Source organism: Ischnura elegans, chromosome 3 (assembly GCF_921293095.1).
Source record: "Ischnura elegans chromosome 3, ioIscEleg1.1, whole genome shotgun sequence".
Lineage (NCBI taxonomy): Eukaryota > Metazoa > Arthropoda > Insecta > Odonata > Coenagrionidae > Ischnura > Ischnura elegans.
In genome coordinates, this window is record NC_060248.1 from 51,582,109 (window position 1) to 51,596,442 (window position 14,334).

The 14,334-nt window shown below is 39.0% G+C and overlaps 1 protein-coding gene and 1 long non-coding RNA gene across 2 annotated transcripts; one reads left to right on the plus strand and one right to left on the minus strand.

Moving 5' to 3' along the window:
* Nucleotides 1-43: 43 nt before the first annotated feature.
* Nucleotides 44-14,192, minus strand: LOC124155778. Its single transcript, XM_046529869.1, has 2 exons — nt 13,860-14,192; nt 44-1,147 (listed from the first exon to the last, which is right to left on the minus strand). Exons 1-2 carry the CDS (start codon nt 13,897-13,899, stop codon nt 702-704), a joined length of 486 nt encoding a protein of 161 aa, XP_046385825.1. The 5' UTR covers nt 13,900-14,192; the 3' UTR covers nt 44-701.
* LOC124155780 lies at nt 11,439-12,472 on the plus strand. Its single transcript, XR_006864232.1, has 3 exons — nt 11,439-11,805; nt 11,892-12,121; nt 12,206-12,472. It is a non-coding gene; the product is annotated as an uncharacterized LOC124155780 (long non-coding RNA).
* Nucleotides 14,193-14,334: the final 142 nt, after the last annotated feature.

Genomic DNA, 14,334 nt, shown 5'->3' on the forward strand with positions numbered 1-14,334 from the left:
CGCAGTAAGACAGGGATCATTGATGAATAAATAACGAAAGTAATTCATGAAAAGAATTAAATCATGAAAAAGTTATACAAAACATGGCACATATGAATACAAGCACAGTGTCAGGAGACTAATCAATTACTTTTGATTCAAGCTCAGAAGTTCATCTCTTTAAGAAAACTCACAACTTTATGAACACATTAATATAAAGAACTAACACAAATTACACAAATCACAATTGCACATACGTTCTGACTGGTCTTCGATAATAACTTCTTATAAGTCTAAATAATCTCTTCATTTAGAAACAATAAACAGTTACACTTAGCGATTTTTAAATAATAACATTACATACTGAAAAGTCATTTTTTCTTGCTAAAGATACGTTTTCACTATCACGACTGATGACGATAAACACACACGCCTTCCTTTACAGCACACAACAAGTTTATCATCTGAATTAAGTAAAATCACACGCATATGGAAAGATTGTAAAGGTAAACTGGATCACTGAGTGAAGCTAAACTTTTTGATCCAAGTATTACAATTGTTAACTCTCTAATACTTAAAAGTAAATCACTAATAATTCTTTCACCAATGTCACATTGAAAAAAAAACATCACGATTAACTTTCCACAGCCAGCATAATATATATGATTTTTCCCTTTATCTCGGGGAAAAATTAAAGCATCGACAATAACCTAAATCCATTTTCACTGACCGAAATTCTGGTCTGGGTGGGGCGAGAAGCTACCGGATGCGTCGGTGTAGGTGCAATATTCTTCGCACGGGCCTCCAGGGTAGGAGGCGAATGGGGGAAAGGGGCAGAGGGGGCCGTAGGTTCCGTCGCCCCTATACCCGATGGGTATCATCAGAAGCCAGACGTATGGGCCGGGGTAGTGTTGTTGCGGCCGGACCGGCGGCGGCGACATCTCGCACAATGCCTGCTGAGGGGTTACCGGAGCCATGGGCGGCGTCTGATAGCCAGGCTGCAGCGCCTGGACGGGCATCATGGGCGTGCTCTGAGGTGGCACCATCATCGTCATCATATCCTGAGCCCAAGGGTTAGGCTCCGCGTAAGTCGGTTGGGGCATTGGCATGCTGGCCTTCTGCGCCACCCAACCGTTCCTCGTGCGATGGTGGTGATCCTGTCTTCTGGCTGGAAAAATAAACACACGGACAAATATTTACTGACGTGGCTGAACTCGAAAGCTTTCGCGTTTAGTGAGAGGGTTTGCGTAGGGCAATCGTATGAGAAGACTGGGAGGGGAACATATCAGTGAAACCATAGAGTAAAGTATATTAGAGGGCTCACCGCACGTACAAAAGTCGTATATATTTTTGATGTAGTTCTGGAAGAATTAACCAGATGACGAGGAAGAAATTTTTGAATTTGCTCGTTCCACAAGCCTGAAAATAAATTCTGAAGCAGAAAGGGTCGCTACGTTTAGTGGTGACAATAGTTAGTCGATTTTGTTCATAACAATTGCTATAAAAATATTTCCTTGAATTTCGGCTAGTAACTTGGCTTTTCCGAGTTTATATTACTAATACAGTTGCCGGTAGACTGTTCTTAGTATTAAGTTGAAACTTGCAGGAAGCGTATATTGTACATTTTTCCATACTGGTCAACTTTAATATGTTCTCAAGTCAATTTCTATAGAACATACTTACTCTATGGTGAAACTCATTTTCGATGGAGTGGCGGGCATAGAAAAGAACCAAAGGTTTTTAGAAGAAATAATTTGAGTTGCAAGATTTTTCCCGGACGGACAAACAAGAAATCGAGTATAATAAAACGTGGTATTAAAAATGTAAGCAAGACAATCCAAAAGTTGATGATAAAAAATGAACGCGGTCATTCGTGTAGCTGCATTTACGTAAGAGCAGAATGCATAGAAATTCAAAAATATCAATACAACTCGGCATTAAACATAAAAATTGTTATCCCACGAATATATTTATATTATAAAATATGCACTACTTCAAAATACAGCTAAGTGTAATTGCATAGGGCTAACCTCAGGGATCGCAGCTGGGACCACCATTCAGGAGTATTGGGAATTGCAGTCATTGAAGCTGTAGCCTCCGAATTCATTGCAACTGAATCAATCGACTTTAAATTTTGTACGTAGTGAAGGGATAAGTCAACAAACTTTATTGAAAAAGCACAGATTGATGCTTCCACCATGGAATGATTTCCACCCCTTTCTCGGGGGTTGTAGTTTTTTTCAAATCAACCCCCGAAATCGATAGAGGACGAAAATTTAAGGAAAATATAGTAAACATGAAGTTTTTTTATAAATACATTGATTATTCTGATAAAAGCACTGATTATGAGACAGGAAAGGAAGACTTAAGCTCCAAATGCCGGTCCGCGTCGCCTCAAGGAGGAAGGCAGACGGATTTAAGGATAGATAGTCACCCACTAAAACGCACAGACCCCGATGTTCATTTCTGCGGGGGGTTAAATAGACTTAAGTCCATTGCAAGTCAATCATAACCTTTAAATGCCAAAGGTGAAGATATTCGATTGGTACATCGTCCACTTCATCAGATCTTTACGCAAAATTGTTGAAATATGAATTTATAAAAAAGTTTTTTTTTCTTACCTAAGCGTTTGGTTGGTCGCACACAGCTTTTTTTGGAAAGCTGAACAAATCTCGTGGGGTGCTAACAGACAAAATATTTTTCACCTACTTAGTCGATTGAAATTTCGCATACATACTTCAGCGTTTCCATCCACTGAACAGAGAGAAAAATGGGAAGGGGAAACGGAGGGGCAGGTCGCCCTTCCACACTGAACTCCCTTCTCCAATTCATAACACGGCCTTTTCCCTAATATTCTGTGAGGAAACCCTAATCTCTACCCCACTTAACTAAATTTTGAATTACACGATTATTTTTTTCCATCCCTTATGAAGGACAGCTCCAGCGATCGCTCCAATGGCAGAAAAAATGACATTTTCACTCGATCATTTTCCACGATGGCTCGAGGATTGGAAATCCCATACCTTATTCCATCTCTCAGCACGTCCCTTTTTCCGTCGCTGAAACCATAGCTGGCACCGTCCTTCAGCCAACTAAAACGCACTGCCGCAGAAAGCGATGGTAACGCCAAGCTTGGCTTTTAGCTGAGTTATAATACTAGGAGAGAATAAGAGATATATACGGTACGTGACGAGAAAAGCGAAGGAAAAAAAAGACGATGGGATCAGGGGCACAGCTGGGAATTAAGGCTAGGGGGGGTTTCAGGCGCGACTAATACTGGGGTGCTTGGGGTATTGCATACCCGCCAGGGTAAGCGGGAGGTGCGGAGGCCTTCCGCCGGAAAAAAATTAAGATAAATGGTTCAAATTGGTGATTTTTTACGGCCTTCTGAGGGATATTTTACCAATCCTCACACTATTCTATAAGTAATATTAATCCAATTAAGTAAAATAGATTTAACTTGAAAATTTCTGAGAGCTCTGGGGGGGTTTTATCCCCCAAAAACCCCCCCGCCCCTCGCTGCGCCACTGGATGGGATTACCGTGTGATTCAGAAAATGATGGGTCGAGCGATCTGTCTTTTGGTCCCAGAAAACCTATCTATTGGGCAGTCATTCTGAGGGACGAAAAAAATGGTCGTAGGCATTTCAGGGGGCGAGTAGGGTCCGGACCCGCCCCCCAAAATATAAACACACGATTACTTTCCTCCATAAAAGAAAACGAAATACTGAAAAATCATGAATTTTCAAAAGATCTTTGTCAAATGAAGTTTTTGCGATTATGAAAAGGGTTAAAAGTAGTTTAAAACCCTCTCCTTGGTACCCTGTTTTTCAAAAATTTCCCCTGGTTTTGGACCCCAACCTCCCCCGAACGAAATTCTTGGCTACCCCACTGGTCGCACGATTCAGGCTTTACGCTTGTACTTCAATCACGATATGACCGCGCCAAAGGCGCATATGCTATAGCTGTACTGACGAGTATCAAACTCACCCCAACCAGCCAGTTTACATGAGGATGTTTAAACAATGGCGCATGTATAGCGTTGGCTGTGTCAAATGTTGTTTGCATGAAAAAGGAAACATAACTAATGGTAGAAAATATATTAGAAATTGCAAATTATTTTTGACCTTAGAATTCAATCCTCTTTTTGTCATTTATTTTTTTCTTTTGTTTATTCACGATAGAACTCGCTATTGAGAAAATTGTTTTTTTTTTTATTTTTAAATTACGGGTTTTCCCATAACAGGAAAACTAGATGGAATAATGACATTTAATCTGACATTGGAGAAAAGAACGGAACTAAATGATATCTATGATTTGAATAAGGTAAAGACATGTGAAAGACCCATAGACGCGTAAATAATTAAGATAGCGTACATTTGTGCAGAAACTAATGTCTGTAAAAGTGTTTAAAATTTGGCCTTTAGCCTGGACTTATGTCAGAATGGATTAGAAGGAGTTGTGATGGAAGAAAAGATTTTTTTCAGCAATAGATTTTAGAGAAGACAGGTGGGAATTGATTTCCAGGAGCCACGATAGTAGTTCCTGATTATCATAGGAGGATGACGGTAGAGAAGGATTTTGGGGTTCATTCGGTAGGGAGGGAAAGTGGTGCAGGCAGGAACGGCAAATGATCTTGTCAATGCAGGTTACTATGTATTTGGCGAGCGGCAGGCCGCTTTTGCCTCCTTATCTCTTTTGCCTTGCACAACCTCTGTAGCAGGTAGGAGGATCATTTCCACCAGTGGCGCAGCCAGTGGGGAGGTTCCGGGGGGTCCGGACCACCACTCCCGTAATATAAAAACAATTATTTTTCCTTCAAAAAAGAAACAAAATATTGAAAAATCATGAATTTACAAAATATTTTTTGACAAATGAAGTCTTTTCGATTATGAAAAGTGCTAAAATCAGTTTCAAACCCATTACTAAGTACCCTGTTTTTCAAAAATTATCCTCCCCGTGGTTTTGGACCCCACCGAACGAATTTCCTGGCTACGCCACTGATTGCCACACAGGGCACATTTCGCGGGCAGTTCTTTAGGTTTGGCACACTCATTACTCATATGACCTCGGCCACAGCATACACATCTCGGAGGGGGATCCGTGACTATCTCCCAAATACAATGGAAGACCCCACGAACATCAATCAAAAGACTAGAGCTTTAAAAGGTCAGAGTAAAGCACGACAACACCGGTAATATTAACAGCACGCCCATCCATACAGGAGAAAAGGGAAGTTAGGAGTTCTATGGGGCTGATTGTGAGCTCGGGGAGGGGGTATCTCATTGTTACGAGTATCTTCTGGGGGGTTACCATGTAAATTCGAGACCGTCTTCGGATTCGCCTTCGGCACGGAATTCGACTTCGAGTCCGCTTCCGAAGGCTTGCCGAAGACGAAACCGAAGGTGCTTCGGCGCGACCACGTAACAACCTTCGACTCGCCGGCTTCGAATTCGAAAAGCTTCTCGAAGAGACGCAATAACTGACAGATGAAACAATGACGTAATCATTTACAGCCAATGAAGAACGTGTGCCGCATTGGGTGTGTCTGCTTCCGTCTGCTTCACAAATACACAGAATAAGATGTAAGTATTTCCATTTGAGGTAAGTAACTCGGATAGTTGCTCGTATTGTAAATATCCTTCATTACTTTTAAGGCGCAAGAAGTTGTTTTTATTGTATAAACTTATTTACGTCGATTACGGTAAATAATGAAATGCTGATGAATGATATTGAATAAACAATCCAACGAAATCGAGGCCAACGATGCCGGAATGCCAAACTGCAGCTGTTTCAACATTCTGAGGCTTTTATTTTCGTCCCAACAATAGATGAACAACCTTTTAAAATGTCAAACAAAGTATTTCTCTCATAATACGTAATGCGTATTTCAACAAAGCAAATGTTACAAGCCGCCTAATTCGTTCGTTCATCCACTGTTGGGACTCCTGAATTTAATCAGTGTGAAATCAAGCGACAATTAAATTAAGGTATCAAGAAATAACTCATTAACCGAATATATCATGTGACCATAGCATTGATTCTTTAATATCCATTCATTCATCAGTCACCGTTGTGGCTTCATCTATTCGCCAGTTTTGGTTGCCATTCTCTCTGCACAAATTATACTAATACTGGTTTTTCATTTTAGTTTTTGCATTTAGAAAGTTAAGGAGACTGGAGCCATGGAAGGACAACATCATAAGGTGAACTACAATGTTGTTAAGCTACTTCTTTTGAGGTAACACATACTTGATAACTGTGAGCATTGATAGTTCCCTGAATACTGACTGGATAACCGAGAAGGCAAGTGGTATAAACCTAAAGGTATGACATAATCATTTGGCGCATTTTATGATTTAAGTGCTCTATATCACTGAGATGGTATGTTTTGCAATCACTGCATGTCTTCCTTTACCAACGAAATGGAAGTCTTATCCCGTAGAGGTAAGTTGTTTGTTTATTTGTTTTGTATACGGTGGTGGGAATATTCATTTATATGGTGGGAATGTGAGGAAATATAATAAGTTGTAAATGAATTTGCATTATGTTTTTGTACATACGAAAGGCGTACTTGATACCATGAAGGAAGGTATTTACCAGAAAAGTAATATTTAATGGATGCTAGTTACTTTGGCTGCAATGATACTAGCATTGAATTGAAATGGTTGGTAAAAAATGCCTCTAATTCTGTCGTAAAAGCATAGACAGTGACATAAATGGTTGCAAGCCTCCTGAAAGATGAATTATGTGCATCTTTAGTTTGAGTGTTAGTGTCATTGATGCCATTCCATGATTAGATGGCATGATTCCTGTGAGGCTTTTTTTACTGTGTTACTCAACCTGGGTTATATTTGTGGCAAATACATTATTAATTTAATATATTAATTAAATGCCTTTCTACGTAGTTTATAAAGTGTGTTGTATTTTAATTAGATCATAAAGCTACTGTCAGTACATGCAGATGTTCCGCGGTAACAAATGTCATTTATTTTTACATTAATGGAAGTTATATTTGTATGCCTGAGAGGTTAGATGTTTTTGCAGTATGTAATAATGTTATTTCTATTGCTCTATTATGTTTTCTAATCAATGCTTGTGTTTCTCTACCAGCAAAGATTACATGCTGTTGTTTGTTACATGAATGAAAGGTGTGCTCATACTCAAAAGGAAAAATTGAAACCTTAAAATGCTTTTTAAAAACAGTTTTACCTAACAAATACATCTTTAAGATAATATTTTTTCCCTCAGCATTCATATGTCGTCTAATCCATTATGATATTTCTAAACGATACCTTTATTGATTATATTTTGTTTGCAAATTGTTTTGGCTAGTTAAATGAATGTGAATTATTATAATTGAAGGAGATAATTGTTTTGTTGTGATTGATTATTCACAATTCATCTTTGCAGAGTACTTCAATTTACAATTTCAGAACATGATGCAGGCAAAGGAGCCAATTTCAGGGTCTCTGTAGAGCAGCGAGCCATAATGCTGCAATTTATGGAGGAGCACCCTGCATTTGCTCGTTACCAATTATGTTGCCCAAAAGGAGCTGCCTCCTCCTGCCTCATCTCATGTACCTTCTACTTCACATGACCCCTCCCAAGTTCCACACCCAAACCAGAAGAGCGATGAAGGCTCTCAGGGAAAGGGGAAAAAGGAAGAGAGAAAAAAGTGGTGAGTTTTCTGGCTATCTGGGGATAAATGAATGTCAATTACTGTGCTAGAAATGAAGTGATCTCTCGAAACATAGTGACTGAAAGTAGCTGGCTCAATGAATACGAAATGCATAAGTAAGGGATGTTCTAATAGTGATATGTTTTCTCATAATAATATTCTATTCTTCACTCTTTTAATTTATTTTGTTAAAAAGTATAGATATCTCCAGAGTGTATTTGGGTTACCTTTGTCTCCAATCCAGCCAGCACTAAAATACCTTTAATACGGATGACATCCTTAGAAACTTTTTCCCAAATAGCAATATGTTTATGGTTGTTAAACACTTTTATCTTTGAATGGAATGAAATTAATACTAAACATTATTTGTAACGAAGCCTCAATTAAGATCATTCATGTGTAATTTCCTCTGTCATAACAAACATTTTGATGTACATGACTTAGTGAGTATCTAGTTCAATTAGATTCAGCCAGTTCATTCCTTTGAGAATCTTAGAGAAATTCTCACCTTAAGATAGAGATAAATCACAAAGTTATTTTTAAAAGGACAGAGGCACTTTCTGCATAAGTTGATGACATGATAGATAATTATCATTTTATGCCATTTTCATTATTTTCTCTCAAAGGTGTGGATAGCCAATACATTTTCAGCATTCCACTGCAGTGTTGCTATGTCAGAGTATTTATATCTGCACCGTAATTTTCTATATAAATATTTGTTTCACAAAAATACATTAATTTCAATTTTTTGAGAAGTCTAATGCGTTGTGAATAAATTTATTTCAGACGATAACTCCACATTGCTCAATCAACGCATGGTCAAGGCGGCTGATGTGAGAAGAACTGCTGTGGCCCAAATGGCGAAGACCTTCCAGGCTGTTGCGAATGAGTAAGTTAAATTGGAGAAAGGGAAAGGTATCCATACATCTTTCAACATTTCGAGAGACTAGAGATGTCTCCAAGTTAAAAAAATGCTTTATTATTTCATGCTAACATTTTCCACTGGCTACTGCCTACATTGGCATAACATTGAATTAAGTCGGTAAAAAGGCAAATTTCCTAATTTCACAATCTAAGAACATACAAAAATTATATAGAGATAATTGAAAAAAAATTCATTAGTCGTTCTTAGAAATAATTCAGTCCCAATGGTGAACTATTTTTTGAATTGGATTTATTTGAACAATACCATGTCATTAGATTTCCACTAACTATCATAACATTGATGGGATGAAATGATTTTCTATTTAAAAATATGTTTTCCTGCTCTTTTGGTGCGTTGATGACTAAATAAGTAAACATCAACATAGCCTATTGTGCCAGGTATTTGTGTGACAAGGTAATTCCTGGGTGAAAAGAAAGTATATGTTATTATTAATTCTTGATTTCTCTCTTTTATAGATTCATCGAGTACCTGAGAAGGCATTAACTTTGATATTTTTTAATGGTAGTATTTCATGTAAACCAAATTGATTTTTTTATTAAAAGTAAATGTATATTTTAATTTATTAAATGTATTGATAACTTTGTAATGTTATGGATAAATAAATCAAGAATTAAAATATAATGTATCCATGCTTGCGAATTATCCTGCTCATTTCCTCTCTCCTCAATGGTAAGTGGATCTATTTAGCAAGGATTTCGTTTGAGTTGAGAGTTTCTGTTAATTCCTCAATGGAATTGGACACGCTACTTTGGCAGAGTCAGAGATTACTATCGGTTCCGGTGCTTTTTTGGTAGCTTCCCTGACCATAAAAGTGAAGTGCATAGAGGACCTACGTAAGTAATTGGATTAAGTCAGTAGCGTATAAGTCACATGCAGAGATCATTTTCTTAGCCTTGATTTATTTTAACTAACTTTTGACTTAATGGGTATGGCCATGCTCCTCCGTGCTACTGCCATGTGTGGTCTCAAACCTGCCACAAGTTCACGCACCATATCTTTTGTCAGGCGGTAGAGCCCCTTGAAGACAAGATCGTCCACAGCAAAAGGGTCTGAGGAATCTGATTCCACGCAACCTAGCGCGATTGTGTGCAACATTTTTGAGCTCTCTCTCTCCCCCTTTGCCTTCTTCTCAAAAAGTTGAGTCCCCATATCTCATCCATAGCTTTAGTTAAGAGTTTCATCATGCATCACAGATCAATCAAAGATAAGATTTTTATGTTAAAAGAAATAACATGGAGATTAAAATATCAAAATTATTCTAAATGGCAATGTCCACAAATCCTTTTCACCATTCGAATTGTAGCTCCCATTATGTTATATTAGCCTAAAATATGAAAGTTCGCGAATCATCACTACTGCCACAGCCAAAATTGCAATATTTCGGAAATTAATTAATGAATTCATCGAAAATGTTTAGTGTCATCATGTTTTCGTGACAGTAATATTCCAACCTAACTTCATCAATGTGAATTGATTGTCCATATTGGACTTTTATTGAGATAATTGATTGGCTATGGCATTATGGAAACGTTAGTAATGACGATGATTACTTACCGATGCAGCTTAAAAACTCCATATTTAATTAATCGTGAAGATGCCGGCCCAAACAACGCGAATGTATTAGTTGCATTCCAACTTTCATGAAGTAAATTCGAACGATAACATAACTTGGGCATTTTAATTTGAAAACTTGACTATTTCATTACTTCAAAGGAAGCTTCAGGATATTAGATATATTCAATTTCTTACTCATACCTCAACGTAACTGTAATCAACATAATACGATAAACGGAGTCATCATCTTGGCCAAAACACACAACCGGGAATTGATTCAAATATCTACAATTCGAAGCCTGTAAATGGATTATGTTATTGTGCCATGTTTAAAATTGATTAAATTAAATAGTAGCATCATATAAGCAGCGTGGTTAACCTCAGAGGACACAAAAATTACGATATACGAAAGCTCGTCAAACCTTGAACCGAGAATCCGTGTTCGGCACTGAGTATTCGAAGCCTCAAACCCCTTCGAATTCGCATGCCGAAGTTCGATTCGAAGGTCGTGCCGAAATTCGGAATGAAATGCTTACGTGGTCGCAACAATCGGGAACCACTTCGAATGTGACGTAACTTCGGCTCCGCTTGCCGAAGTCGAAGTCGAGAGTTCGGAATCGGCGTTTACGTGGTAACCCCCCTGATGGCACGCACATACTTAACTTTGCCTCAGGGACCTCCTCGGGTCTAGGAGGGGCGACGAGTCGGAAGGGCCTGGCAGTCGAGAAAGAAAGCAAACGTGATTTACAGTGGCGCAGCAGGGGGAGGGGGTTTGGGGGGGATAAACCCCCCCCCCCGAACTCACAGAAATTTTTAAGTTAAATCCATTTTACTTAATTGGATAAGTATTACTTACAGAATACCCAGTAAACACGAATAGCTGCAGCAGCGCTGCACAGGGGTTTCACAGCTGCAAGTTCGTTTCCGTTTCAATGAAGCGCGGTAACAGCGCTTGTGCAGCGCTCTTTCGCAGCGCGCTGGCGAAACATGCAATTGCAGCGCATCAACAGCGCATGCGCAAAGCATGCCTGCAGCCCGCTGCTGGAACGCTGCTAATGCGAGTTTGTGCAACAATGCAACAATCCTCCGCTACGCGATTGTTTACCAGGGTGCTTGGGAAGTTTACTGAGTCTATGGCGGCCAACGTTGTGGAACTGTTGATCGTCCTTGGGGATTCTTAATAGGTAAGAATTTATCGTCTTCTTTTAAAATGTATAATTTTAGTTAATTTAAATTCAATTCTCCTTGAAATTAGGTAGAATTGGCATTCTAGCATGGTGAATATAAACACATTTTAAGACTTTGTGTTTTTGTTTACATACGTGGTCGTAGTTATGTTCGGAACCATTGGATATAAGCTTTTAAATATTGATTATATAGGTTTCCATTAATAGTGAAATAGGAAATGTGTAACGCATGTCACAGGAAAAGTTCGCAGCTCAAAATTTTTTAGTTAGCCAACCTTTTTAGTAAAATATTAAAAAGATTGTCTAACGAGATGGGCTGACGCGATGATGTATTATGCAGTACACGAGTTAAAATTAATGGACATTTCTCATAGCAGGAAAACAACTACTTAGATCCGCAAGCACCTGGTGGGAAAGAAAGAGAGACTAAGCGGCCGGCAACAGCAGAAGAGTTGTATGGTAATATTTTTATCATGTATTTATTTATATAAGTACTGACATAAAGGTCACTTTGTAAACTAACCTTTCCACATTTAAAATTTTAGGGTTCATGCAAGCTCAGGAGAAGATATGGGAAAAGAGATACAGGAGATTAGATGGGAAGGTGAGCATGGCTTTAAGCATGCTCACAGAATTAAAGAAAGAGCTAAAGTCCAAGCCTGTAGTGAATGAAGAGAGCATTTCCGTCAACCGGAAATTCCCTCTTAAAACTTTGGATGATGTAGAGGAGCTTGAGAGGGAACTGTCAGAGGATGTATCTCTCCACAATAATTTGGTAAGGCCTCAATCATTTGTGTTTAATTCTTTTATGATAATTTCAACCAGAATTCCATTGATTACATAATATTTTTCTTTACAGGTTACTCAAATTGCTCGCATTTGTGGTGATGAGGAGCAACCCTCAGTATACAAAATTTTATATTTTGTATTCACTGACGAAGCAGCGAAGCACTTCTGCCTCACCGGAAAGTCTGGAGTTGAGGGGATGAAGAAGAAAAAGTTTATGGGAACGAAAATATGCAGTGTCATTATGGGTGAGTGTCTTCGTGTATTATGTCTATCATTAATCAGTACTCTAATGTATACTTAAAACAGAGTAATCATTAATAAAATCATTTATTGCAAACCTGTGTTTTCAATTAATTCTTGCTGCCCCTCACATACTTAAGTAGTACTTGAAGATTGCTATTATCGGCGCAAAAATGGTAGAATGCTGAACGTTAAGCATTTGTATAAATTCTGCCGAAGCTCGACAGTCGTGTCAGATATCGTTCAACTCATTGTTTATTTGACTACAACAATGGATCATTAGTACAACGAGTACAACGATATCTGAAACGACCCTGTGGAGCTTCGGCAGAATTTCATACAAATGCCTAAAGTTCAGCGTTCTACCTTTTTTTGCGGCGATAGTAGTGGCACATTAGGAATGTATTTTCAGCGATTCGGACATGCGTTTGAAGCGATCGTGGCACATTAGCGCAGCGCTCCTGGCATGCTTGTGCAGCGCTTATGACATGCTTGTGCAGCGCTTATGACATGCTTGTGCAGCGCGTATGACATGCTTGTGCAGCGCTTATGACATGCAAAAAAGGGAAGTTTGGGAGTGCTAGACGCGCTGCAGCAGCGCCTTCGCCGCAGCTGCAGCGCTGCCGCGAAGCGCATCTGATGCGCATCTGAAGCATTTTGTGTTTACTGGGTAGTATTAGGATTAATCAAATACCCCTCAGAAAGCCGTAAAACTCGCCATTTTGAACCATTATTCTAAAAAAAAATTTTCTGGGAGAGGGCCCCGGCAACTCCTGCTTACCCTGGTGGGTATGCAATACCCTCATACCCCTACGTATTAGTTGCGCCTAAACCCCCCCAAGCCTTAATTCTTAGCTGCGTCCGTGGTGAATTTTACCTAAGCCAGTTAACTACGCTTTTCTAACAGCGCGTACTGGGCGAGGGAACTATACGTTGCATCATGTGTACTTACATTCACACATCACAAAGATGCTTCCTATGTCAAACAGGTTATCTACCACCTTTACATTTGTTATTACAAAATTACGCACAATTTAACTCGTGAAAAGACCCAAAATATAACACCACTACCGTCGTCGGGGGGATAATACAACCTACTGAAATAATAACATACAATCCGCATCCATAAAGTATCGACAAGCAAATTCAACATAATGGCAATCGTGTACTCTAACATGATGTGTACTGAATGTGTAAGCATTAAATTTCCGGGAAGGAACTCTCGAATTCACCACAGGATTGAGTACGAGGCATTCGGCATGAAAGTCCATAAGAATTCACCATCCATGTAATAATTCCACCAGAAACGGGGAGATGAGCTTATACTCAAAAATATAATTAGAAAGACATCAAAAAAACTCCGACATAAACATTTCACGCCATGGCAATTTCATCACATTGCACAAAAGATCCCACACGTGAAATAAATTTTTATAATATGATAAAAACTTCTCGTGCCTACTAAGAATAATAGATGCACTTACCTGGCCTGTAATATTGTGGATAATAACCTTCTGAATTCATAGTCACACTGGGAGCTGTCGCAAGTGACACTATCAGCAAAACTTCTTCGAATGTTGTCAACGCGCGGGACTAATGAAGCGCGGTTTTCGCTGCTCGTCTAATGTCGGCCGGTGTTGTGAACTTCTGCGATTGGCAGGTTCTTTTCCTTTAATTCTATTTTGTTGTTATAAGTAGCCAAGTACTTATTTTTTCGTACTCAAAGACTAGTTTTTAAATAGATTATAATGAAACATCGGAATAATTTTAATGCTTCACATGACTTCGGTTGAGGTTATTGTAGATCGGTTGAGGTTATTGTAACTTTGCGACAATGTTGCGAAGGGGAGTGTCGTCTGCCTCGCGGGGGGCCATGGTGCGATTGTTACATTTGTTAATTTGTTGCGGTTGCGTCACATTAACTGTGTCAGATATCTCTCGCATACATCACCGGTGATC